The 26,433-nt window shown below is 47.2% G+C and overlaps 1 protein-coding gene across 6 annotated transcripts in view; it reads left to right on the forward strand.

The window, feature by feature from the left end:
- Positions 1-26,433, forward strand: part of UBR4 (ubiquitin protein ligase E3 component n-recognin 4) — a 2,945,062-nt gene that overhangs the window by 2,818,978 nt on the left and 99,651 nt on the right. For all 6 annotated transcript variants that reach the window (XM_069611069.1, XM_069611071.1, XM_069611072.1 and 3 more), the window contains 2 exons: positions 4,947-5,089; positions 22,091-22,216. In XM_069611069.1, coding sequence (XP_069467170.1) covers positions 4,947-5,089; positions 22,091-22,216 — 269 coding nt within the window. The remainder of the gene's footprint in view (positions 1-4,946; positions 5,090-22,090; positions 22,217-26,433) is intronic.

A 26,433-nucleotide genomic window follows, 5' to 3' on the forward strand; every position in this document is an offset into this window, starting at 1 on the left:
ACATGTCTCTCCGCTATGCACCTCGAAGACTTCACAATCGAGCTGGCCACCTGCACCAAGACCCTTGGGTTCAACATCGACAGACACTTCTCCTTCAACCAGCATACAGCAAGGAAGATGCCAACAGTTTGGTCCCAACTTTCTCTCCTGCAGAAAATCAAGCTCTTCGTCCCAGAAAACTTCTGATCTGCTGTTCAAGTTTTGGTCCTCAATGCCTTTTTGGGAGGCCTTTGGTCGACTACCCTGGCACCCCTAAGATGTGTCTTGCGTGCTGCAACACTACTTACTCATCAAAGGACCTCGCAAATTTGACCATATAACCCGACCCTCATCGAACTGTGCTGGTTTCTGCTGCAAGCCTGTATCATCTTCAGATCCTGCTGCATCATCTACAAGACTGCCAACCTGAAGACTTTAAGTTACCAAGCATCTCTGGAGGCCTATGTTCCACCAGAAGTAAGAAAAGAACCAGAATACAGGCCGCGCTTTTTCTTGCCCCTAGACTCTGGGACCTCCTCCATCAACATTGGACGCACTCCCTGGCTTATACAGTTCACGAAGGAGCTCATGACCCTCCTCTTCAAGGAATGGCTTCTCCCACACGCCTAGGTCCACGAGTCTCACCTTGGGGCAGGATCTCCGAGTTCGGGGTAGGGTGGTTTTTAATTATAGAGGATTTGAGGGTCAGGTTGATAGCCTCAACCCTTTTCTCCTTCACTAAAACAGGTTTGGACTCATGTTCTTCTGCAGGAAGCATCGAGATATGAGGGCTATGCGACCAGTTCTCTCTTCGCAGCCGGGACAGTGTTTTTACACCTAACTGTTCAGCGTTCCAAAGACGTACAAGGCTGACCTGAGATTGGTACTATACTGGTCTCTCTTCATTTCTTTGCCTAGAGAAATTAAAGATGACCATGCCATACCAAATTCTGCTATCTCTAACTCAAGGAGACTGGCTATGCTCAGTGGACCGGACTGATGCTTGCTTGCATGTTCCTAAATGGACGCTGCTCAGGAGGTTTCTCTGTTTGTCACTGTGACTTGTGCACTTAAGTACAGATGCTCCCCTTTGGGCTCCATGCAGCTGGGGTGTGTCTACAAAATTGATTTTGATCATCAGGGCAAACCTGAGGCAGAAAGCAATACACGTATACCAATATTTGGATGACTAGTTGCTCTGTGCGACCCCTATCTTTTTGGCAAGGTGGTTAGCGCCTGCTAGGGTTTATGGCTTCATGTGCTCTAGCAGTGCCCTTTAAGGAATTGAGAATGAGACGACTTCAGTAGCACTTAGCAGAGTCTTGGAACCAGGTGCAAGATGAGCAGTCCGCTTGTATACCTATTCCAGAAATCTTTCGGCAGAACCTCTTCTGGTACGACTGTCGGGATAATCTTATGAAGAGAGTAGTCTTTTCCGTTTCCCTTAATCTCTCTACACGAGTTGATAATTACCATAACGGGATGTGGTGTGACACTGCAGGACATTTTGGTACACAGCCTATGGCCCAACCTAGAACACATCTGCCTAGAGCTCAAAACTATTTTTCTGGCTCTCATAGAATCCTTCCCTTGATCTCTGGCAAGATGGTACTTATCCATACGGCCAGCACAACATGAATTTACTATCTCAAAAAACAGGATGGGGCCAGGTCCCCAGCCCTTTGCAGGTCGGTAGTAGACATTTGGGAGTGGAGATCCACCTTCCAGGGGAGAACGAGATGATGGACAGACTAAGTAGATTGGCACATTGCAGTCATGTTAATGATGCGCTATTTATATAGCGCCTTAACCCAAAGCGCTTTACAGAGCACATATTTACATACAATATCACCCAACAGAAATTGGTACTCATTTATCGACCTCGAAAGGATGAAAGGCTGAGTTGGCCTTGCCAGGATTCGAACATGTGACCTGCAGATCACGCTCGGATCGCAGCAGCGAGACTCAACCCGCTGAGCTATCTTACCGGCTGAATGGGAGCACCATGAATGAATGGGAGCACCATGATTCTCTGCTGCAACAACTCTTCTAGAGGTGGGGACTCCTCCCTCATGCACATGTTTACTTAAAAGGCAAACCGCAAATACAAGAAATGTACCTTTTGGGGACATGGCTAGGGCTCTCAGGGCGATGCCCTCCTCATTTCTTCCAAAAAACAGTCGGTAGATGTCTTTCCTCCAAACCCCATGATTCACAATGTGGTTTGCAAATGTCTCACAACTACAAATTCCAAAATGATCCTGTTGACCCTGCGCTGGCCAGCTGGGATATAATTCTTGGACTTGATGAAGCTGCCATTAGCCGTTCTTCCTTTCATTGTTTTCGGAAATGCTCTTTCAGTAGGAAGGGAGTGTTGTTAACCCCTCTGCTCAGTCCTTGAACTTGGTGAGCTGGATCATGAGGACCTGACCTTGGCTGTCATAATGTAACCTAGTACAAGAGGATTAGATTCTGCCATTGGCCTTTGCTGAAAGAATGTAACCCACTTAAATGCAACCTTGACCAAGTGCTATAATTTATCGCAGACGTCGCTCAGGTAAATTATAGGGGTTTCAGTGGAATTCTGTCATACGTATATATCAGCAATCAGTGCATAGAGGAATACCCCTGATTTGTGCTCCCCTCCTTCCAACCCTGTCATCCGTAGGCATTTTGAGCGATTGCTGTTGCTTTATCCTTTTATGAAAGATCTGTATCAATATGGAACCTCAACTTAGTACTTTCAGTTGTCACTCCTAAACCCTTTGAACGAATGTCTGCGGCAGATATTCTGTTTGTCATATGAAAATTGGCTTTCCTAATGAGTGTTACTTCGGCAACAAGAATAAGCAAAATTCTGTCTTTGTCAGTTTCAAAACCATATACAGTGATTCATAGGGTTAGTGCTGTCCTTAGAACATACCTAAGATTGTTGTCAAAAATAGTATCCTCTTTCCACATAAATCAGGAAACCTTGCTTCCAGTATAATTCCTGAATCCGCAGTAGGAGGCTGAGCGTGTGTTGGGTAAGCTTGATGTCTGACGGCCCCTTAAGTTTCAGAAAAGATGACAATCTCTTTGTGGCATAAAGAGGCTATCGGGCATACTTTGCTCACTGGATAGTGGGATGCATTAAAGAATCATACACTTGTGACGGTAAAAACATCTCTAAGGGAATTCAAGTTCACGCAGTCAGGGCCAAGGCAGCCTCCGTAGTGTTCCAAAGACAGGTGCCATGGCCAGTCATTTCAAAAGTGGTCACATGGTCTACCGAGTCAGCCTTCTGCAGATATTATTCAATGGCACCAGCTCAAGGGCAGACGCTAGTTTTGTCAGGCATGTCTACAAAATCTATTTGCTTGATTAGCTACTCCCGCCCCACCCCCACTCCTAAGAGATATGCGCTTTGTAATCTTCTATACGTAAGGAGGATAGGAGGTGAGACTTTGGAGTAAGTTAAGTTATTTGCGGTTCTACATCGTTTCATCGAAGTAAATAACTTTGTTGTAATTCACTTTAATGCAGTTACTTTAAACAAAATTGCTTCTATTATTTATAACAGGGGTTCCACATACCTCCCTACCCTCCTCCCACACCCTCCTGTACCCTTCCCACCCCACCATTGTACTTCTTACCCCCAATATATAAATATATTAATTGCTTCCCCACAAAGTAACTGCATTGAAGTGAATTTCAACAAAGCAATTCATTTCTATGAAACAAAGGAACTGTTACTCAATGTAGCAAATGCTGTACTTCTAGTCATTAGTCCCCTTTCCTCAATACACCCCTCCCTCCATCCCCCTAAAAAGATGTAGCTTAGCTCGTCAGAAGGAGAAAGGGGGACTGGACTGGTGGGTGCTGCCGATGGGTAGGGCTACCATCCGCAGATGCGATAACCCGGTGTGCACTGGCTCTGCCCCCAAATTGACTTTATTTTAAGGAAAAGTGGTTTTGCTGGTCAAAATGCGCTCATTCAAACACGATGGGACGGACACCCATAAGAATGGAGAAAAAGGGGACTATGGACTAAGAGTACAGAAGTCACTACGGTGAGTAACTTTTAGTTTTCCTGATGTCTTTTTCTCTCCATCCTTTGTGTTTTTCCCCCTGACACTCCTCTCTGAAATCTGGGATGGACTTGATATCCATTGCTTATGAATATCAGTAAAAACCGTATGATGGAGAAAGAAAAGTTACTTACTGTTAATCATAGTTCTCCATCATGGCTATCTTAATGAAATTAATGCATACAACTCCTGCCTGTGTGCAGGATCTTGATACCCTGTATAGCAAGAGAGGACCGTTTTTGTTTTTTTGTGTATTATTCCCCCTTTTTAAATCAATTATAATTCTAAAGGCCTTTCTAGTTCATTTTGTAAAACGTTTTTTCCCCCACAATAAATAACAATAGGAGTACAAGTAATTAACGTGTCCTTTCCCATTCGACACCCAGAATAAAATTTCATATTGTGTTTTCACTCTGTTCTCACTAAGCTTCCCGGAAAGTACTTACTGTGACATTGACCCACTAGATTCTCACACCATTTTTGGTGTTTGGCCAGTGGCTGTGTGAAGCTTTTAGGGTGGTGGTGTCCCTAGTAATGTACCATGCTGCCTGTTATGGTTAAATCAGACTACAGTGGTTGATTTGAAGTCTTGCCCATGCCTGTCGAGGCTGGCTTTCAGGCGGACAGCAAATTAGCATTATTTGATGCTCTGTTGACATATGTACTGCAGACTTCCCTTCAAATAGAAATGTTGATAAAAAATACATTGCTCCTTTGCAGAGCACATTAAACTTCCCTGCAAGATTGTGTGGTTTAGGGCTTCATGGCTTGGGTAAACAAGAAACATGTGCAAGGAATCCTTGGGGAAAAAACAGAACAGCTAACTCTGTAAGCATTTCCCGTAGGGCAATGGCTAGAGATGCAGAGAACTGACTTCTAATGAATGTTTCCTTGCAGCCCACAAAGGTTCTAGGGATTTACACGTTCACCAAGCGGCTGAATCTGGAGGAGTCCGAAAACAAGCCCCGGAAACAGCAGGGATATAGCACTGTGTCCCACTTCAACATTGTGCATTATGACTGTCACCTTGCAGCGGTCAGGTATGAAATCATCCACACCCTTGTTCCACTTAACTGTCTCTTTACTGCCAACCTTAGTAGCATGTTGTACATTACTGTTCTAACTTATGACTGTCTCTTCCCAGCAGTTTTTTGTGATGGAGATCTCTGTTCTCTATTGTGGCAGTCACATTGCAGCTACTTGGTATTGTCACACTCTTCCATTCGATATGTCAATTATGGACCATCCCCTCCTCTGCCTTCATTATATCTACCTAATTACACCTTACTCTTGTAGCGCAGTTAGCCCTGCTGTTTAACACTGTTGTTTCAGTCTTGTAGCTTTCATGCGTGATGCAGCCTTCTTCTCTACCTAGCAATCTGACTATCCGATATAGCCCCATTCTCTCCTCTGTTCACAAGAGATCTGTTCTTTACCTCCATTAAATAAGTTTCCTTCCTGCCCTATTTTCAATGGATTGCCTTTCTCCTGCAGATTCCTCCTCAGATAGATATCCCTTCCAGCGCCAGCTGCTCAGAATACTTTTCAATGCCGGCGATCCCTCTTGACTCGATGCAGCGGTCGTCGACTCCGGACGTGACTTCGGTCGTCGTACATATACTGCATCACTACGCCCTGTGAAGAATCCTACGGCTCCCTCACTGAACCTCTGCCTAAAGACTCCTCCCAGGTTGCCAGGCAAAGTCGGACGCTTCCTGATCCTGACCTTGGGGGTGATGTACTGCAGGAGGATTACCTAGGAGGAGATGAGGCCCAGGGTGGTGAGGATATCCTGTGGGATGAGACGCATTATGTGTCCTTTGAAAGGGAACAACTTTCAAAATGGCCAAAACAGATAATGGCTGGCTTATTGTCATTACAGTGCACCTGAACCACATATAAATCCTGTGGCTCTGTGAACTAATACAAAGAAATCTGAACAGACCCTAAGAACAGAAAGACCTTTCAAGGCATCTCAAGACAAAAACCTTCCTTACTTCGAAAGGTTTAAGTTAAAAGGAACTAGCAATATTGCCTTAAGTCAATTGTCTTCATCCCTAAAAACAAATTCTAATGGTTCATATTTTTATAAGTCTAAGGGAAATAAATCTTAAAATGCTGAAGTTGCCTAAAATAACTAACTTAGTTGTTGGGCACTGCGTATTGGGATGAGGAAGAGGACTGAGGAGGCATGCTATAGCAGTAGTCAGGCAATTGATCCTAACAGCCCACACCTGAATGGACCTGGGAGGCATAAAAGGCCCCCTCGGGTGCAGGCAGTGAGAAGGAGCAGCTGGAACTGTGACTGGAGTGTAGACTGGTCTAGGAGAGGCAGGAACAAAACGACACTGTCAGCAATCTGTGCAGAAATGGGAGAACCAAAGGGACATTGGAACGCTGAGACAGCAGATTTCACCTGCTTGCTCTGAGAGGGTCCTGTTGCCCCAAAATCCGAGTTGCAGAGGCTGCACAGCGGAAGGCGTGCAGGAAGCCTGCCGTTCCCCATGTGAGCCTGATTGTGAAGATTACTGTGCCTGGGGGTTGTGCGGAGACCGAAGCGAGGAGCTGCAGACAAGTCGTGGGTCTCAAGAGCTCCTTTTTCGAGTGGCTGGACCGGAGTCACCTCTAACGAGGAAGAGTGTGGCTCCCAGAGAAACTGTTTGTTTATCTCTCCACTCATCCAACCCCAGAGGGGTTAATGGTACAGATGGCTACTGTTAACACTAGGCCAGGCACATCCACGTCTATAACCCCTGCGGATAATGAAGGAAAGAAAGTTGACACCCTAGTAAAGAAGGTGTTCTCGTCAGACAGTATGTTCCTTAAAGCAGTTACTGCGTCCTGCGCATTCGTAAAGTATACATTTGGCTTGTGGAAGACTATTGGGAAAGCCTCTTAGTATATTCCAGAAGGGGAGATGTAGGAGGGCTTCCTGAGAATTGTGGATGATGGTCAGGAGGTGGCCTGGCAGTCATTGCAGACGGTCCTGGACGTCGCAGACTTTGTCGTAAGGTCTATGGGATCGGCGACTGTCTTGAGGAGACAGGCATATCTGCACATGTGGGAATTCTCACCCAACGTCCAGAACCAGTTACTGGACATGGACTTTGGTGTCGAGAATCATTTTGTCCGTAAAGCTGACAAATCCTTGTAGACGTTTAAGGACTCAAAGCTTGCCGGCAAGTCTCTGGGCCTAGCTGTCCAGCAGCTGGCAAAACCTGCCTTTGGCTTTGCCTCAAGGGGAACAGGATACAGGTGATATGTCCCCTTTGGCAGGAAGGCTCAGTTCCCGCAACCCAGCAGGGGCAGGGAGCCTCCAGAGGCCAGCAGACTGCATTAGCAGTGGCTAGGGCAGATCCGCCCTCAAAGACGCTTTGATTTCTACCCCCCATGTTTCCCCGGTTGGAGGACAGATGGGCGAGCACTGGCCCCAATGGCATTAGATTACCTCTGAAGCCTGGGCGCTCCAGCTTGTCCAATGTGGTTACTGTTTCTTTCTTAAAAAGGCCACCGGGCAGATCCTGTCCACCTCCTCAACAACCGCAAAAGGAGCTTCAGAAGGAGCTGCAAGCCCTGCTTTTGAAGGGTACTGTGGAAGAGGTACCTCTCGAGCAGAGAGGTTTGTGCTGGTGTTTCCTGGTACCCAAGGAAGGGGGAGGACTCTGTTCCACCCCGTTCCATTCTGCTGGCTCCAGATGAGGTCTCTTCAGGAGTTCCTAGATGCGCGATGGCTGCAAGGCACAGGCTCATGGACGGACAAGATTGTCTTCAACCGGGAGTTCCGACTAGCTCTACGATAGTGGGGAGTGCATCCACATCTGACGCAAGGAGCACCTTTTCAGATCTCACCGTACCAGGCCACGTCACCACGGATGCCTCTCTGGAAGGATGTGGAGCCCATACTGGACATTCGCATGCCAGAGGCCTCTGGCTACCGGAGGATAAGGACCTCCTCAACAACGTTCTGGAACTCTGTGCGCTGTTCTGGGCACTTAAGTCATTCCTCCATCAATTGCAGGGGAGGGTGGTGAGGATCTTCATGGACAACACCATGTTCCACATCCGGAAGCAGTGCAGTGCACACTCTCAGGCGCTCTCCCTGGAGGCTCAGTCCCTGTGGCACTGGGCCATTCTTCAGGACCTGGCCCTCGTCCCTTTTCACCTGGCAGGCACCACGAACACCATTGCAGACTTGCTAAGCAGGGAACTGCGGTCCTGTCGCGAGTGGGGGCTTGGTGATTGTGATGTTGGAAATGCCTTTTGGAGGGACAAGGCCTCCTAGTCCTTGTCCTGCCACTTCTATGTGTGTTTTCTTTATGTTGTGAGGTGGCAACAAGTAAAACAGACACAAATGATCACAGTTCAAGGGTGTTTATTGAACAATGAATGCTGTGTATGCAGGTTGGAAAAACACCTAATCTAAACCTAAGATGGGAGTAAGCGTCGACCAGCAAATGAAATTAAGGCAGTACTAGTGGTGTTGTGTCAAAATAAAAGGGCCTATACTAGGAAACCTATTGCCAAACCTCACAATTTACAAACCAAGGGTGTGGGATAGTTTTCAAGAAAAGAAACAAGTGTTCTCCAATAATATGTCAAGGTGCGATAGCCTGGGTCTCCCATACCACCGTTTTGAGTACGGGGTAAAATGGGAGCTTGGAGCACAGTACAGTCTGTCTTCTCCAGAATGAGACAACTGTTCCAATGGCAGTTCTCGGGACCGTCGATGGCCCAGTCTCGCTTCCTTTAAGAGTCTCTTGCCTTCGGGCCTGACGTGTTCAAATAACAAAAACAAAAGTCCCTTTAACCAAATAAAAGTTTGTTAGGGTGATAATGATTCACCCTCTGGGTCCCCCTTTTCTGGGTGCTGACCTTTCTCTATTGTAATCCACAGTTCAGAGAGGGTGATGGTTTCACCCTGGGGTTCCCCCCTTCTGGGGATGACCCTTCATGTATCGTATTCCTCAATGTATATGTCGGTTCTTTTCTTACTTGAAGTTTGGATGATAGCTTCACCCCTGGATCTCTCTTGGTTGGGCTTGGACCTCTCTTGACTGCTAGTACTTGGGTGATAGCTTCATCTCTGGATCTCCCTCTGCCGGGCTCGAATCCCTCTTTACTTTCAATGTTCTCCTTTTTACACAGTTCAATGTTTTTGGGATTCACCTCCCTTTCTTTCAGATTGCTTGTAGATCAGTCTTTCAATTGTACAGGGATTTTACTTGACCTTCTGTATGACCACTTTGACTTATTTCTCTGGCCCTCCCACGACCAGAGTCTTTTCAGTTTAGCACCTATGTGGTGCCGGTTTCCCTTTGTAGCTGGTCTCCCCCTAACACTTTTACAGTTCTTTCATATTTCATCAAATTTGGCTCAAAAACCTGCCACTTTGCGATTCTACTCAACACAGCCCGATTCTTATCGGTTCTCCCCTCGACTCACCGGCTGTGATGAACCGCTTGGCTTTTGGCGTCTCTGGAGTCAAGACCGATACCACGGGCGCAGGAGCTTCCCTCGCTCCTGCTCATCGGCGTAAGCTTGCCCCGTGTACTGTTGACATCTGCTGCAAGTCACCAGTCTTAGGCTCTCTTCCACGAAGGTTCAGCAGGTTCGATACGAAAAAGGCAAGTTCACTTCTCTCCTCACCACCATCTCAATTTCTGCCGCCTTTCCCTTTCTCTTGAACTGCTGCGCTTGACTAGTCGTCTCGTTGTGCTGTCTACCGTGCTCGCCTTGCTTGTATTGGGCTCTCCTGTGCCACATTTTATCCCTGGGGGGAAAAGGAAGGGCTGTCGGGTGTGTGTGAGATTCATGTTAATTGCCTAACCTTGCCTGACGGTAGGGTTGAGACATGTCACGTGAACAGTTTCATTACAAGTGCGTTGTAAACCAGTCTTCATGTCTAAAAGTGGAGGGGTTGGAGTGTCGGAATGTCCTACGAGATAGGATGGGGTCGGTTGGTAGTTTGAGAAGGACGAAACGGGTGAAATGGAGTGGAATAATGGGAATTGTGAACAGAACATAAGAAATGGTGGGAATTGGTAATTGTTGGTCACTTTTCAACTGGGATGTTCGAAAGGGATAATCAGAGGAACGGGATTGGTAGGGTTTGTGGGGCAAACGGGAATAGCTGGGATCGCAAAATGAACAAGGGGAATTGTGGAAACTGTAGTATTTTACCTGAGCAGGTTGGGAGTGCGGAAAATAATCAGAGGGACTCGAAGAAGAATGATTGGGAGTATTCAGAAAGGGAACTGGAAAGCAGGGATTCTGAGAGAGATGGTTTCTGAATGCAACAGGTTGTGGGATCCTATCGGATTTTTTACATACGGAGGGGATGGTTGGTTTGGGTAAGATTGTTTCAATGGGAGGAAGGTTGGTAAACGTATAATAGCCTGCAAAGTCCCCAGGTATAACGTTGTCTTCTCCATCTTCCCCGGTACAATACTGCGTCTCACCTGGGGCAATTCCCTGAGCCTAAACCCGGGCTGCCTTACCGAGGTGATCCTCGCTTGTCCACCTGAATAAGGGTTTCCTGAGGTCTACTTGGGGGAATAACCTCAGGTTTCTTACAATGTTTTCTGCCGTTAGGGTCCAGTCTGGGCCTCTGGCAGTGCAGCTCTTAATTTTTCCTTTTGGTGAACACGCGTGGGATACCCTTATGGCACCCATGGGTGGGGGTTCACTCTTGTATCCCTTATGTGTGTTTTGTGCACCTGTGTGTTGCCCAGAGAGAAGGGTATGGGCTGGTGACAGCTATATAATCTTGACTTGACAGTGGCTATGAGTGTCCTCCATTTTTGGTACATCCAGGCCTTGCCATAGGAATGAATGGACTCCTGGACCAAGGCAAGATGGCCACTGTAGCCTCTTGGTTTCGAGTGCCTTTACACCTTGTTTCCCAAAGTCCTCGGAAGCCCTGACTCTGTCCCTTTCTTTCTTACTGGCTGTTGGGTGGAAAGACCCTATATGGTTCTGGGGCTGCCTCCTGTCAGACTGACTAGCGCCTTCCGAAAGTCTGTGTGTTGTGGGTAAACCCTTGGGGTGGGACCTGTATGAATGAAGTCTGAAACCAACTCACATTCTGTGTTGTGGGTGGCTCGTTTTGGTTTGTGACACAGTGTATGGGCCAGACCGGTGTCCAGTCATAATGTCGAATACAATAATGTCGAAAGTCAAAATGTCGAAAATATTTAGTCGAAAATAAAAATGTTGAATTACAAAAATGTCGAATTTTTTTCGATTTTTTTTCGAATTAATGTTTAAATAAATGATTAATTATATTTTATAAAACATATTTTTTTTAAATGGTTAAAGGTATATCCATGGTGAGTAGGGGGGATGGGGAGGGGGGGGTTGGGGTAGGGGTTTGGGATGGGGTTTTTTAATAATTAATTATTTAATTAATGTTTTATTAAATACTTTTTTTTAAAAATTAAAGGTATATCCATGGGGGGTGTTGGGGGGGATGGGGAGGAGTGGAGGGTTGGGGTAGGGGTTTGGGATGGGGGGTTTGGGGGGGACCCCCCCAATAAAAAACGTTAGTATGTGTGACATTTTACATAGTTATTTTAACATTGGTTTTTCGATTTTTTTTTTCGACATTTTATTTTCGAATTAATTACTTTTTCTATTATATGTATGTGTTTTCGACATTTTTGAATTCGACATTTTTTTTTCGACATTTTTGTAATTCGACATTATTTTTTCGATATTATGACTATAAACCGGCCAGCCCTAACTGAAACTGGAGTGAATGCATACTCCAATCCCCATTCTGTTCTATGGGTGTCTGGTTTGGGTGAATGGCCTGAATGCCTGTGAGCCTGATTGCCTGCCTGCCTGCATGAATGCACTTGTGGATGATTGGCTGATTGTTCTTGGCTCAGGCTGAATGAATGGGGAACAAATGTGTATATCTAGGGACCCCTCACTCACCAACCTGTTCAGAAGCTGAAGTCGAAGTTGAAGCAAGAAGAAGCTGTTCCCTGGAGCCAAGCTGGAGGAAGAAGTTGCGGCTGCATTTTCTCCATGTAATACAAAAGTTGCTGTGTTCTTCCGAGGATTGATTCAAGAGAGCGCCTGGTTAGGTGACCTCTTTCCGAGCTACGAGGTACTATCGTGCACCGGCTACCCTTCATCAGAAGTACCCTGGAAGCCAGCACTGTGTACCTGCCGTCCGGAGAAGGGTGTCTTCGTGAGTCCAGAAGATGAGTGCCTGGAGATCTAGATCTGAAGAAATCCAACTTTGTCGCCCAGGGTCCGGAACAGTGTTCATGACCGCTGGAAGCCAGACTGAAGCCAGATTGCCGTCTACCGCCCAAAAGATGGGGTCCGCTGGCATAGTGCTGCTTGACACCCATTGCTTCGAAAGTTCCACCTGATCAAACATTCTTTCAAGGACATCCCTGGCATGACATCTGACCACTTTTTCCCGCCAAAGAAGATCCCATTTCGCTGTGTGCCAAGGCAGGTCTGCCGGTGGGTTTCCCGCCACCAAAAACCAAAGACATCTCGAGGGTCCAGCCTTGGTGAGGGTCTATGGTCCAGTCCAATCCAGTGGTTGAGTCCAGGTCGCCAGAAGCCAGCCAGAGGTCTGTGCTGTGCCTGCAGCACGAACATAAACCGTGAAATCTGGAAACCCGACTACTTCTGCCACTGCACCCATCATTGCTGAAAAAAGGCATCCAAGGTCCCCAAGGGCCGGGTCTTCTTCAGCCTGGCCTTTTCTGAGTTCACAGCAAGTTTCACCTTCGTGGGCCACCCACAGCCGGGATAGCGACCCGCCAACGGAGACCACGTTGAAGACCGAAAGGGCTGACTTTCTGACACTGTCGTGTTCCTCTTTTTTTCTTGGCCTCAACATCCCAGCGACTCCTTCTTGCAAAGGGGGTCCATCCTCAAGGGGTCATGTTGAGTGAAGCCAAGAGCCTCCACCTCTTCTCCTTCCAAGGCATCAAGGGTACTGTGGCGAGGACGAGCATCTTCCAGCCTCAGGAATCATACAGGGGTCCCATATTTGTCTTGGATCATGTTCCCCTGTGGCATCTCAGATACTTTGCGGTAGTAGAAACTGTAGAAGTAAAGCTGAACATTATTGAACATTTTTGGACTAGGCCGTAATAGACAAGATAAGGTACACTATAACTTTTCCTTTAAAGGTTGCCCAGGTGGGGGAGATCCTCACACAGTATCGCTATTTAAGGCCAAAGAAAGTATACTGCCTATGTTCTGAAACTAACCCGCCTTTCCTCCTTAATCTATGCAGTCACCCTTGCTTAGTAATTCACATGCTTTTTAAAGACTGTCAGCAGTTGGTTCATCTTCTAATTATGTGTTATCACATAGTTTATATCACATTTACATTATTTGAATAGTATAACCAAAGTACAAAGTGTTATTGTTTATATGCCTATATTTATCTGAACTTTATTTTATATAAAGAATCTGTGTTATCACCTAACATAGTGTCTGGGCATTCCATTGTGGGGGCTTGAAAACTCACTGTTCTTAGGAACCAGCATGCATCACCTACTGAGAGCTAAAGCCTTGGTTGCTCATCCAAGCTACCATATAGAGCACCATTGGCTGGGGTGCTCTGTGCCTCTGTCCCAACCAAAGAATAGGGCTGAAGTACAGATACCCCGCCTCCAGTCTTTACAGTGAGAATCAAGTGACTTTTACTTTCAGCAATTGGGGCCAACCCTGGATCAACCTCTTCACGACGGCGGCCAACTCTCAAGTACCAGAGGTTCGCCGGCAGGTTCGCTCAGAAGTGGGGTCTGTGGGGCGCAGACTTGTTCCAGTGGAAGGGGCTCTTACTGCATGCCTTCCCTCCAATCTCTCTCCTGCTACATGTGATCAACACACTCAATGTCATTGCAAGATGATACTCATCGCTTCGGCATGGCCACGGCAGTTCTGGTTCCCCCTTAAGTCACTTCGGCGGCGATTGAGAACTTCAACAATGACTTCGGGAAGTTTCTATGTCGGTGGATTTCGGCGCCTAAGATCCGGCGGCTGAGGCATCTACGTGGCCGAGCTCTCTGGCCGGCCTGCACAGTAGGGCGAGTGGGGTCGTGGTGGCCATATCTTTCATTATGTCTTTCCCCCTCTTTGCCCTCTAGGTCTGGTCATCTTTGTTTATACCTTTCGCTATGGAAAGGACTCCATTTTGATTCTGCCCCAAGTCAAGGGTCAGATACCCGAGGAAAGACTAACACAGAACGTGTAATTCTTGCCTCCCCTTAGATCACGACGAGAAGCAGTGTGCGGCTTGTAAACTCCTTCAGCCTAAGACCCTTAAGGAGCACTCTGTAAAGTGGTGGGCTGCGTACGGTATGTCGCGGGCTGAACCCTCTTCCCCCACTGCCACACCCGCTGAAAGTGTCGGGGGCACCTCCGATGACCAAACATCCGTATCGGATGTTATAGACCTTGAGGCGGACACTTCTAGGTCCGCCACGCCTGTCCCCCACCCTTCAAGGCCTGACGCAAGTCCCTCTTCAGGGACAACACCCGGCGACAGGGGCGTACAAAAACCACAACACACTAAGCACACAACCCCACCACCAATTTCAACGGTTCCATCGAAAAAGTTGAAGGCGCCAACAGGGCCATCAAAACTTTCGGCGGATTCCTCTGATTGGGTAGATCACCTGCCTTCCCCGCATCCGCAGCAGCGTCTTGCGACTGGGCACTCCAAAAACAAGGGTGCTACCCATAAATCGGGTTTACATGTCGAAGTGCGGTCTTTCAACGCTCAGACGGTCGCTAAAGGCCCGGTAAGCCCAAAACCTACTTCTAGGCCACCAGGTGAAAAATCTACCGCTAGGCCCTCTAACGCCGCGAAAGGAGGTAAATCTACCGATAGGCCTTTGAATCCTCAGCGGAGATTGAAGACAGTATCGCTATAATTACTTAGGCAGTTGGGCTGGTACCTACACTGTCGAAACGAATGGGGCAGGCCGCGGACAAGTCTAAAGACACTCCATGGTGCCCTGATACTCACGAAACCTACGAGGACAGTCGGAAACCTCTGTCCAAAACCCTTGGAGACAAATTTCGACACCAAAGGTTGGAAAACGTTTTTCCACCTTTATGCCCTTCTGGGTCCTCTAAGTGGACAAGGGAGAAATTTGAAGGGTACATGGATCGTCTTGAAAGGATTCTCGCTTTCTGAGTATTCTTCTCCTTAGAGGACCCTCTTTTAAGATCAGCTTCACGTTTCCAAGAGAATCTTGACTCTCAGCCCTCGGTTCCTGTCCACCATGAAGATGTGGTCTAGATGGACACTTACCAGGACATCTACAGCGAAGAAGACGACCCTTCCTTCCTGCAGGACTACACTGAGGACCAGTCGGATGCCAGGGACAACTGGGAGGAAACCCAGCAAGTGGAAACAAAGCCATGGACGCTCCCCACGCAAGATCAGACACTGATGTTCTCTGCCTGGATTCTCCTCCATCCACCCCGGCTCACCAGTCCTCGCCTGTAGAGGACCAAATGGCCTTCAATGCTATCTTAAGGAAGGCAGCAGATCACTTTCAGATTACTACTTAGGAGGCAGTACACGAACAAGACTTTGTGGGGGACATTCTCAAGGAGAAACCCACCCTCAAGCCAAACCATTCCCCTCCTAAATTATGTTAAAAGATGATTGGCCCCCTCCCTTGTGATGCCAGCTCAGACCCGGGCAGTGAACACAAGAGTGGAAAAACTATTTCGGCCAGCTCTTTCAGACCCTTAGTATATTAAAGGCCACGCCACCCCCGACTCCTTAGTAGTCACTACCACCCGGTAACGGGCAGGAGTACCCCTAGAGGTTGTACGCCCTAGGTAAGCGCGTTACCTCGGCAGCTGCGGACACCACACGCATAGCGAATAACACCACGCTGCTGGCCAGTTATGCAGACGCAAAATGGAACCTTATACAAGAAGGTCTCCAAGAGGTCCCTGAACCCGTTAGGTCCAGGCTTCTCACCATCGTGGCCGAGGGCAGGCAGGTAAATCACAATGTAATCAAGAATACTCTGGACACTGCTGAGACAGCAGGTAGGTCTCTGGCCCAGGGCACTCTACTCAAGCGGCATGCTTGGCTTCGCAACTCAGGGTTCAAGCCTGAAACACAGGCCGCTCTTATCAACAAGCCCATAGAAGAGACCATTCTCTTTGGGAAAGCGGTCGGTGATGCCCTGGAGACAGCCAAGAAAGAGCATGAGACTCTTAAATCCTTGCAACAAATAACTCAGAAACATTCCCCCACCAAAGGGGAGGTGGTTCTCGTCGGTTCTTTCGAGGGCAGTCCTGTGCAACTCAGAACAACTACAGCACGGGAAACTATAACTCTGGACAAACATCAGGAAGCACCGCCTACTACCCAACTAGGGGTCAGCGGCGCGGCAAAGGCAGAGGAAGAGGACCCAATCCCAGAGGAGCCGCAGCCTCTGGTCAGAAATGACCAACAGATCCAGGTCCCCTCCCATGTCACCCCGGTCGGGGGGCATTTAACATCTTTCCTCACGGCATGGGAGGGGATAACTTCAGACCAGTGGTTTATAAAGATGGTCGCCCACGGGTACTGCCACCACAGTTCAGACTGCCACGCTCACACCGCCTCTCACTGGACCATCTGCAGATCCTGAATCAAGAGGTGGAAGCGCTGCTGGGAAAGGACGCCATAGAAGCCGTCCCTATTCTTCAGGTAAACAAGGGCATTTATTCAGTGTACATCCTTATACCCAAAAAGGACCTCACCATGCGCCCTGTTCTAGACTGCACCCAGCAAACAAATTTATAAAACCTCAAAAGTTTCATATGGTAACGCTACAGGAGGTGATCCCACTGTTGAAACAGGGGGACCACATGGCAACATTGGACATGAAAGATGCATACTTTCATATTTGAATGTTGACAGCGCACAGGAAATATCTAAGGTTCATGATAGAGGACAGGCATTACCAATTCAAAGTGCTCCCCTTCGGCATCGCCTCAGCACCAATGGTGTTTACAAAGGTCCTGGCAGTAGCGGCAGCACACCTGCGCAGACTGTCTTTCCCGGTTTACCCTTACCTCGACGACTGGCTCATAACATGGGACTCTTACAACACGTGTTTTTTAAACACCCAGAAGACCGTAGACCTTCTGTTCAGTCTGGGATTCTCCATCAACGAGAAAAAATCCAGTGTAGTCCCCAATCAAGTAAAACAATTTCTGGGGGCTCTAATCCGGATGAAGGACGACCTCGCCTTAACCTCCAACGAGAGGGTTCAGAACATGCTTTTTGAGATCCCTCAATATCTATCCAGTCGGGAGGTGACGGTACACAAAGCCATGCGCTTGCTAGGCATGATGGCGTCATGCATATGCTTGGTTCCGCACGCGCGACTGCGCATGCGTCCCATGCAAGAGTGGCTCAACAGCCAGTGGTGTCAGGCCAGCGGACAATGGGAAGATCTGGTAGTTGTCTCGCCAGCCCTTGTTCTCTCTCTGCAGTGGTGGTCGAGGGAAAACCTCTTGAAGGGGAAAACCTTCACCACCCCTGCAGTGCTATCCAAGCTATCCTAAAACATTTGGATGTGTGCTTTCAACACAAGATGTTTATGTTGTCCCAGCACGTTCCAGGGGAACTCAATCTTCTGGCAGACGTGCTCAGCAGAGATTTCCCACACTGCCCATAGAATACGCAGAATGGGGCTTCCCAGAGATCGACCTGTTCGCAACTCAGGAGAACGCCCAATGCCAAGACTACACCTCCAGGTACCCCTCTGGATAGCATGGTCACATGGTCAGGGAAATTTGTTTATGCTTTCCTCCCCCCCCAACTCCACCTCCCCTGCCCCCGACTCCCCTACCCAACAAGATAGTGGACAAGATGCACCAGGAACCAGTCACCATGATATTGGTAGCCCACATGTGAGCCCGCCATCGCTGGTTCGCCCATCTAATGGAAATGTCCCTCTCCCCACCAGTAAAACTACCCTGCCCGTACAACATGTTGTCTCAGGACAGGGCAGGGAGAGCCTACACCCATGCCCACAAACTCTGAACTCAGCAGCCTGGCTCCTGAGGTCATAGAGTTTGGACACCTTCAGCTCCCTCAGAGATGCGTGGACATTCTCAGGGAAGCGAGGAAACCTAACACCCGCTATTGCTATTCCAGCAAATGGAAACGATTTGTCATCTCGTGTAATACCAAGGGCGTCCATCCCATCGATTGCTCACCCACACACATTGTGCTGTACCTAAACCATTTGCTAGACACAGGGTTGGTCTTCAATTCCCTAAAAGTTCATCTTGCTGCTCTCTCAGCCTACACCACGTAACAACAGAAGGTGTTGTGGTTGAAAATACCGGTGATTAAAGCTTTTATGGAAGGGGTTAAGAGGATTCATCCCCCATTTCTCACCCAGCTCCTGGATGGGATCTAAATGTGGTTTTAACCAGACTCGTGGGATCTCCCTTTGAGCCAATGCATAAAGCAAGTCTAAAAGACCTTACTTTCAAGACGGCCTTCCTAGTGGCTATCACTTCTATTAGAAGAGTTAGCGAACTACAGGCCCTTTCTGTTGTAGACCCTTTTGTTACAGTCCACAGGGATAAGGTAGTTCTGCGCACTCATCCCAGATTTGCGCCTAAATTAATCTCGAAGTTCCTTGTGAACCAATCGATCCAACTACCTACCTTTTTCCAGAATCCCACTAGCATGGCCGAAAGAAGCATATACACACTAGATGTGCGCAGGACAGTCATGTTTTACCTGGAAAGAACGAAACCACTGAGGAAAACAAACCAATTTTTTGTTTCAGTGGCAGATGGTAGAAAAGGGGATCCTGTCTCTAAATCAGCTATCTCAAGGTGGATTGTCAAATGCATCATCACACTGTGTTAGGCTCTTGCTAAGAGAGAACTGCCCTTCAAGCCTAGAGCACACTCTACTCTGGGCACTCGGGCTTCCATAGCATTCATTGCAAATGTTCCCCTAGAGTCCATTTGCAAAGCGGCAACCTGGAGTTCTGTACACACCTTTACAAAACACTATTGCCTAGACACCCATTCTAGGTCTGATTCTCAGGTGGGACAAGCAGTACTAAGACATCTTTTCTCTACTGTTCCTTCTCGCAACCCACCTCCAACTCCGGGTACTGCTCGCTAGTCTATGCACATCCTCTGATTCTAAACAGATTAACAAGCATCAGAAGACATGCATTACTCACCATAATAGCATTTCTGATGATTGTATCTGCTTAGATTCACATGCGCCCTCCCTACCTCCCCGCTCTTGGTGGAAGGAACATGGACGTCTTACTACTTTCTCTCTTTATGTACTCGCTCACAATAGCCTTGGGCTCCCTCATGGCAGAAAAAATACAATCGGAGGGACTTTGGGGCGTAAGGGATTTTGGGTACACTACACGTCAAGATAGGGAAAGACGAGATGCAATACTCTGCGGTTACCACTGGATGTTGGACCATATGCACAGCATGTGAATCTAAGCAGATACAATCATCAGAAATGCTATTACGGTAATGCATGTCATATGGAGGAAAGTAGACTCCATACGACACTAAAACTCAAACAAACGAGTTCCAAACGACAGATCCCATAAGAATGAATGAGTGGGAAAAGGCTCCACTCATTCGGGATTTAAGAAAAAGGTCCAGAAGTCAAGCAAAAAGTGCTTGGGGTTTCACTAGGAGAGGGAATGAAGCATAAGAATGATATATCTCCCAAAGGTGCCCCTGGACGCTTCTTTCTTAGAAAACCGCTTTCCTCATGGCGATCACGTCTGGCAGGAGTTTTGGTGAAATACAGGAAATTCAGGCTCTCTCATATATGCCTCCATAATTGTTGTTCTACCCCGTGAAAGTGGTTCTAAGCACTCATCCATCCTTTATGCCGAAGGTCCCATCAGACTTTCATTTAAACAAGCCTTTGGTACTGCCAGTTTTCCTTGCAAACCCTTCTTCGCCGGCTGAAAGATCTTTACACTGCTGGGCATGGCACATGTCTTGAAATTCTATGTTGCGCACACAAAGGACTTCCCACCTTTTCGTAAACTTTGGACCTGTGGGACATGCGAAAGCCCTATCTAAATCATCCACCTCCAGATGGCTCTGCAGCTGCATCATCCATTGCCATCGGCTGGCGAACAGGCTGTTGCCAGGCAGAACAAAGACCCACTCCACCAGAGCAATTGAATCTACAACGGCGTTACTCTGTGGTGTTCCCCTGCTGGATATCTGCAGGGCTGCTACGTCGAGGGCTACTGACACCTTCACAAGATTCTACTGTGTCAACAGGGATTGCAGGGAGGAGTCTTGTCGGACAAGCGGTGCTTTGCAGCCTGTTTTCATGAGGTAAGTCTGTTCCAGGAGTAAGTGTATTGCTTCTGTTGAGCCTTGCCACCTCAAGGGGTTGTGTAACTGTACTGTTGTGTAATCGTATTCATAGCATGTGAATCTATGGAAGACCCCATGCTGAAGAAGGAACACGTTACTTACCTGTAACCTGTGTTCTCCAGCATGGGTCTTGCATGATTTCACATAACAACCCCCCCCCCCCCCCCCCCCCCCTATGGCTCTTCTTGGTTCCTACTGCCACTTTACGTGCGTGGCCAAATCTGAAGATGGTCAACAGGGGTGGAATGAAGGAGGACGAATGGCATTGGTTGCTGTAGTATGACCCAAAGTGACAGCAATAGGCTATACAAGCGACAATGCATATTTTAGCTTAAAGCAAACAACTTTATTTTACTGAGGATTCTCAGCCTGACGACCGGGAATATTCATAGCATGTGAATAAATTTAAGACCAATGCTGGAGAACAAGAGTTAAAGGTAAGTAACTGGTTCCTTACTGACATTTTTTCCGCAAGTGATGGCAGTTAACACTTTGGTATCACCAAGTCTAGACTTTGATAATAGAGTCCAATCTAGACCCTTCTGAAAATCCTATGAACCGCCTGCAGCGAATACAGAAAGTGGTTGCTGGGACCTTGCTGAATGTTCTGAAATATTAACCAATCATCCCAGGAATCCCAGCATTATGCTGGAGGGGCTTTTAAATAAACATTTTTGTCGCGCAAAAAGATCTGGAACGCAAGACCTGTAATCTGCTTTCAATGACTTATGCAGCGAATACAATTTTAGATCACAACAGAGCGGTCTATTAGTCGTCCATAGACACAAAAAGTTAAAATAGGCGGTACATCATTTTCAGTTCAACAGCAAACACATTAGATAATCTTTCTTTACATTTACATGTGGAGATCAATCTGTTAAAATTCAGAAAATTATGATGTTTTTGCTTTTCAGACGATAGTTGTACTGGAGGTCTATTATCATTTGATTTACACTTTAGTCAGTGTCCATAGCTCCAAAATGCCCAAAGATGAATGTAGCTCTCTAGAAAACCCACAAACGTATACAAAATGATAATTTAAGTAATTATATTTTTCTTCACCTTTATTATGAGGAATGCCACCTTACAGCAACTGTGAAGTACATTTTTATTGTTTATCATGTTTTATGCATGTTTGTTTTTTGGATTGTCTGACTGAAGTAAACATTAAATTGAATTAACTTTAGGTGATCTGCATGATATTGGTGGTGATGTAGTACATATCTTTAAAGAGTCGTGGGAGAGCTCACCGCCTCACTCCAACCACCCAATCCTTGCCCCATTTGCACAAATATTCATGCATGCCCATAGAAGTACCCTTACACTGATACATTCATTTTTGCTTCAGTTCTATCGTTTTTCTTTTTAGTGTCAATAATTTTTACCCTTGCTACAAATTGCTCGTGTTAGTTGCGTCTATTAATTACTTCCTTTAACTATCCTCTATAATTATGCCTCCGGATATTTTTTATTTGTTAAATATGTTAAACATATTTCAATTCTCCAGTATGCAAGTTAACTGTTCCACCCCTCACACACACGCACACTGACAAAGGCTTGAGAATACAGTGATTACGTTAGTGCTTTATAGAACACATAAACAGTTTACCTGATATTATGTCCATGTTTGGCCTCTGCAGACTCGCGCGCGGACGAGAAGAATGGGAGAGTGCGGCCTTACAGAATGCAAACACCAAATGCAATGGGCTTCTGCCAGTCTGGGGGCCTCATGTGCCAGAGTCTGCTTTTGCCACGTGCTTGGCAAGGTGAGTGAAGACTTTGTCCTATTAAAATGTGGCCCAAAAAGAACAAAGCACAACAGACAACCAGTTGTCAGCAAAGATATTGATTTGGAAGGGTGCTCGTGATTTTTCATTATGGCAAATTTACATTCATACAAATCTATGCAGAATTTGGCTAAAGCTTCACTTTTTATATATGTTATTTCTCTCAACTCCTGTTGAGGGTCCATGAAGAAAAAAAGGATAGGAGGCCTGCCCATAAACCAGTGGTCTTCAAACCTTTTATGCCAAGGCCCCACTGAGCAAAAAATAAGTTGTTCGGGACCCCTCCCCCCGTCCCGCCCCCCATTCTGATGGGATCTGTTGTTTGGGAGACATTCCAAGACAGTAGGACAATCACTTCCAATCCAAACATAGAAACCATGCAAGTAAACACGAAAATCTCCAGTAGAGCTTTTATTTTCTCAAAATTCAGTCCTATTAGTCTATTCAGCTGAAGGCAGTTTGATTTTACAGAGCAAGTACTAATGGGAAGGGTGGGCTTGCCTCTCTGAAGAAAGTGAGTCCGTGTGTGGCTTAATTTTTGAGACTGCCACTCTGAGGTTGTCCTCCACTTCAAGCTTTTTGCAGTATTTCGTTTTCAGTACAGCCAATGCTGAAAATCCTATTTCGCACAAGTAGGAAGACCCAAAGGGTAAGAGGGACTGCATAGCAGACCATGCCAATGTAGGATACTCCAGGATTACTTTCAGCCAAAAGGATGAAATTCCCAGGCGCCTTCCCTTGGCCACTGCTGCCGCAGGAGAAATGAGGACCATAGGGTCTTTGTTCTATTTACTTGTACAGGGTCCCCACAGTCCACATTTCTCCTTCGCTTAGAGTGGAACCAGTCTGCGGCACACAGCTTGTAATGTAAAGCGCACATTTTAAGCACTAGGACAAAAAACTGAGAACTGAATACATTGCTGCGCTAAATGAATTATGACTGGCAACATGGGGACAGTTGCTCCCCCCACCATCCATCCCATCTGAAGGTAGGGCAGTATGTCACTAATGAGCCATCATTAGTGATTTCCTACTCTGCATTCGGATGGGAGGGGCTCGTCATCCCTGCAAAAGAAGCTGTGTGCTGTAATCAGGGCAGTTTCTAGCCAACTTGGTGCCCAGGGCGAAACATCAGAATGCGAACCCCCACTGACAGGCGCACGTCACTCCCTAACTAACCTCTGTTGTGCGACAAAACCCCTCCTCAATATGAATACATAATTGCTATATAAATGAAGCTGGTTTCATTACATTGTAAATGAAGTACTTTACAGAAGAATTGTAATGTGAAAACACAGCTGTTGCTGCCCAAGTAAATGGTTTTTCTGTCACCTGCTCTTAGGGAAGTCCTTGCCTGAATGCAGTTTCAAACTTTGCCTGTACAGGCACACTGCGGAGTGAACAGCCTATCGGGGTCTGAGGGCCCACTGACCTGGCCAGATGATCATTTCGGACCACCTCGCTTGTATTTCGCAAGGGGCAATACTAGACTAACCATATCAATTATTTTCTGATAGGTTATCATTCCAAGACGGACAGTCTGGTAATACCTCTCTGAGAGTGGGAAAGGGGACATATAGCACACATGAGGATTCCTGTATACTTTGCATTAAATCACAGAGCATTTCAGAACTATAACAGTGATCAGAGAGCTCTACATTTGATAAACAAGTCTTTGATAAAAGGATTGTATGTGTGAATCTCTAAATGCATAACTGATGGATGGCTTGGTGCTCACATCATGGTTCACAATACTCACCCTAACATTAAAATGTCTGTAACCATGAACCATACATGCTCATTTGGACAGCTTAAGTTTTTGGATGCAAGTATAAAATGGCTGCAACATCAGTCACTCAAATGGGGTACAAGGGCTCTTTTGCTTCTTGTTTCTGAAGACTTTTAGAGGAGGAAGAGCTGGGTCTCAGTGTGGGTATGCCCAACCCCAATACAGAAACATCTTTAGGGAATTATATCTACAGACAGGACAGGATACCACACAAGAGAGACCAAATAAACAATGCACAGAAAGGCTACACAGGAGAACAAGTTACTTACCAACTGGTAATGTTCTTTCGACTGGATGTTCCTCCAACGTATCCCGCATCTTTGACATGTAATGTCCACAGCTGTGCACTTCGGAAACTTTTTCAGCAGAGGGTGCCCTGTGTCGATGACGTCGGGTCAATGTCCGTCAAAGGCCTCCGTCGAGGGCGACGTCACCAGATGTTATAAATAGGATGCACGGCGCCCATAACCTCAGTTTAAGTTTTTTCCCTCGGTACATGTGGCACCAGTCTCATGCCTGCTTGACTGCACATAGCCTTGTGGAAACGTGAGCTGCAATCGCATAGGAAATTCTCCAGAGGGGCAGGCTGGGAGGGCGATGTGGAATACGTTGGAGGAACATTCAGTCGAAAGAAAGTTACCAGTTGGTAAGTAACTTGTTGTTCGAATGGATTGTGCCCTCCAACGTATTCCACATCTTTGACAGATTCCCAAAGCAGTACCAGTAAATGGAGGTTAAAAGAATTTAGAATACCCAATCAGATTGCTGAATAAAAAACCACCTTACCAAAGGCCATATCCTGACCATGGATGGTATCCAGTGAATAATGCTTAACAAAGGCATGAAGCGAAGCCCCAGTAGCGGCATCCCAAATATTCCTAATAGGAACACCCCGCTGGAGGGCGGCGGAAGTAGCCACACCCCTAGTGGAATGAGCTTGCAACCCTTCAGGATGGTCCTTACCCGCCAACCGGTATTACTCCGTAATGGTGAGGATAATCCACCAGGACAAGGTCTGTTTGGTAACAGCCTGGCCCAATTGGTATCCAGCATATCCTACAAAGAGTTGATAGTCCACTCTGACCCTGGTCATCCTAGAAATGTAAAAGCTCAGAGCTCTCCTAGGATCCAAACGATGGAGTCGCTCCTCTTCCTTACCAGGATGAGGAGGAGGATAGAAAGATGGGAGAACCACTTTCTGACTCAATTAAAAACCTGTGAGGGAAGGGTCCGTCTCTACAGTCACCTCTGGCCACGGTTGCCAAAAAGGTTCCCCCCTCATCAGGTTCCCTTCGTTGGCCCACCACAGAAGATCCTAGGAGGCCGAGAGTGGAATCTGAACGGGATCTGTCATCTTGCCAGAGAACTGAGACCACTGCATCCTGAGGACCCATTGCAGGGATCTCATCCGCAGCCTTGCCTCTGGCACCAGAAAAATGCAGGATGCCCTGAGACCAAGCAACCTTAAGAATTTCGAAAGCCGGGAGTCTCTGGGCATGTTGAAACTTGTCCACCATCTGCACAATGTGATGAGCCCTCACCTTGGGAGGCAAGCACTTCCCCAAGGACGTGTCTAACACAGCCCCGATGTACTGGAGCTGTTGGGAAGGTGTCGGTGCGACTTCTTGAAATTCAGGGAGAAGCGCAGCCTGTGGAGGGTGCAGCAGGTGAGACCGAGATGATCCAACGCTTGCTCGGGAGAGCACGCCCAGATGAGCCAGTCATCCAGGTAGGGGTAGACGTGAATCCCCCCACGCCTGAGGTTCACTGCCACCACCACCATTAGCTGGGTGAAGACCCTCGGGCTGAGGTCAATCCGTACTGCAGGACCTGAAACTGAAAGTGTGAGTCGGCAGCCCCAAACCTCAGGTACTTTCTGTGCTTAGGATGAATCGGCACATGAAAGTAAGCATCCTGTAGGTCCAGAGACACCAACCGATCCTGAATTTGAAGGGCCTGAAGCACTTGAGAAAGAGTAAGCATCCTGAACTTGTCCTTCCTGAGAGGTTTGTTCAACCAACGCAAGTCCATGATGGGTCTCAAGCCCCCGCTTTTTTTGGGATAACAAAATAAGGGGAATACCATCCCTTGTTCCTCTTCGCTACAGGCACCAGTTCTATAGCGCCTTTCTCCAGCAGGATTAAGATTTCCTGCACAGGAGCGGATCCGGAAGCTTCAAAGAGAGTTTCCTCAGTGGATTGTCGTGAGGCCGCTGAAGGAAGGGAAGGCAGTAGCCGTAGACTATGGTATCCAGAACCCGCGCATCTGAAGTAATGGCCCGCCATTGTTCGGGATGCTGAGACAGTCTGCCCCCAACTGGCAAACCATGGGAAATGGCCTCATGACTGTTTGGAAGCAGCTGCTGCAGCGTCTTTGGCACCACGATTTCCCTAACCACCACAGGTAC

The sequence above is a fragment of the Ambystoma mexicanum genome, chromosome 8 (assembly GCF_040938575.1).
Source record: "Ambystoma mexicanum isolate Mex_15411 chromosome 8, UKY_AmexF1_1, whole genome shotgun sequence".
In the NCBI taxonomy this organism is placed as follows: Eukaryota; Metazoa; Chordata; class Amphibia; order Caudata; family Ambystomatidae; genus Ambystoma; species Ambystoma mexicanum.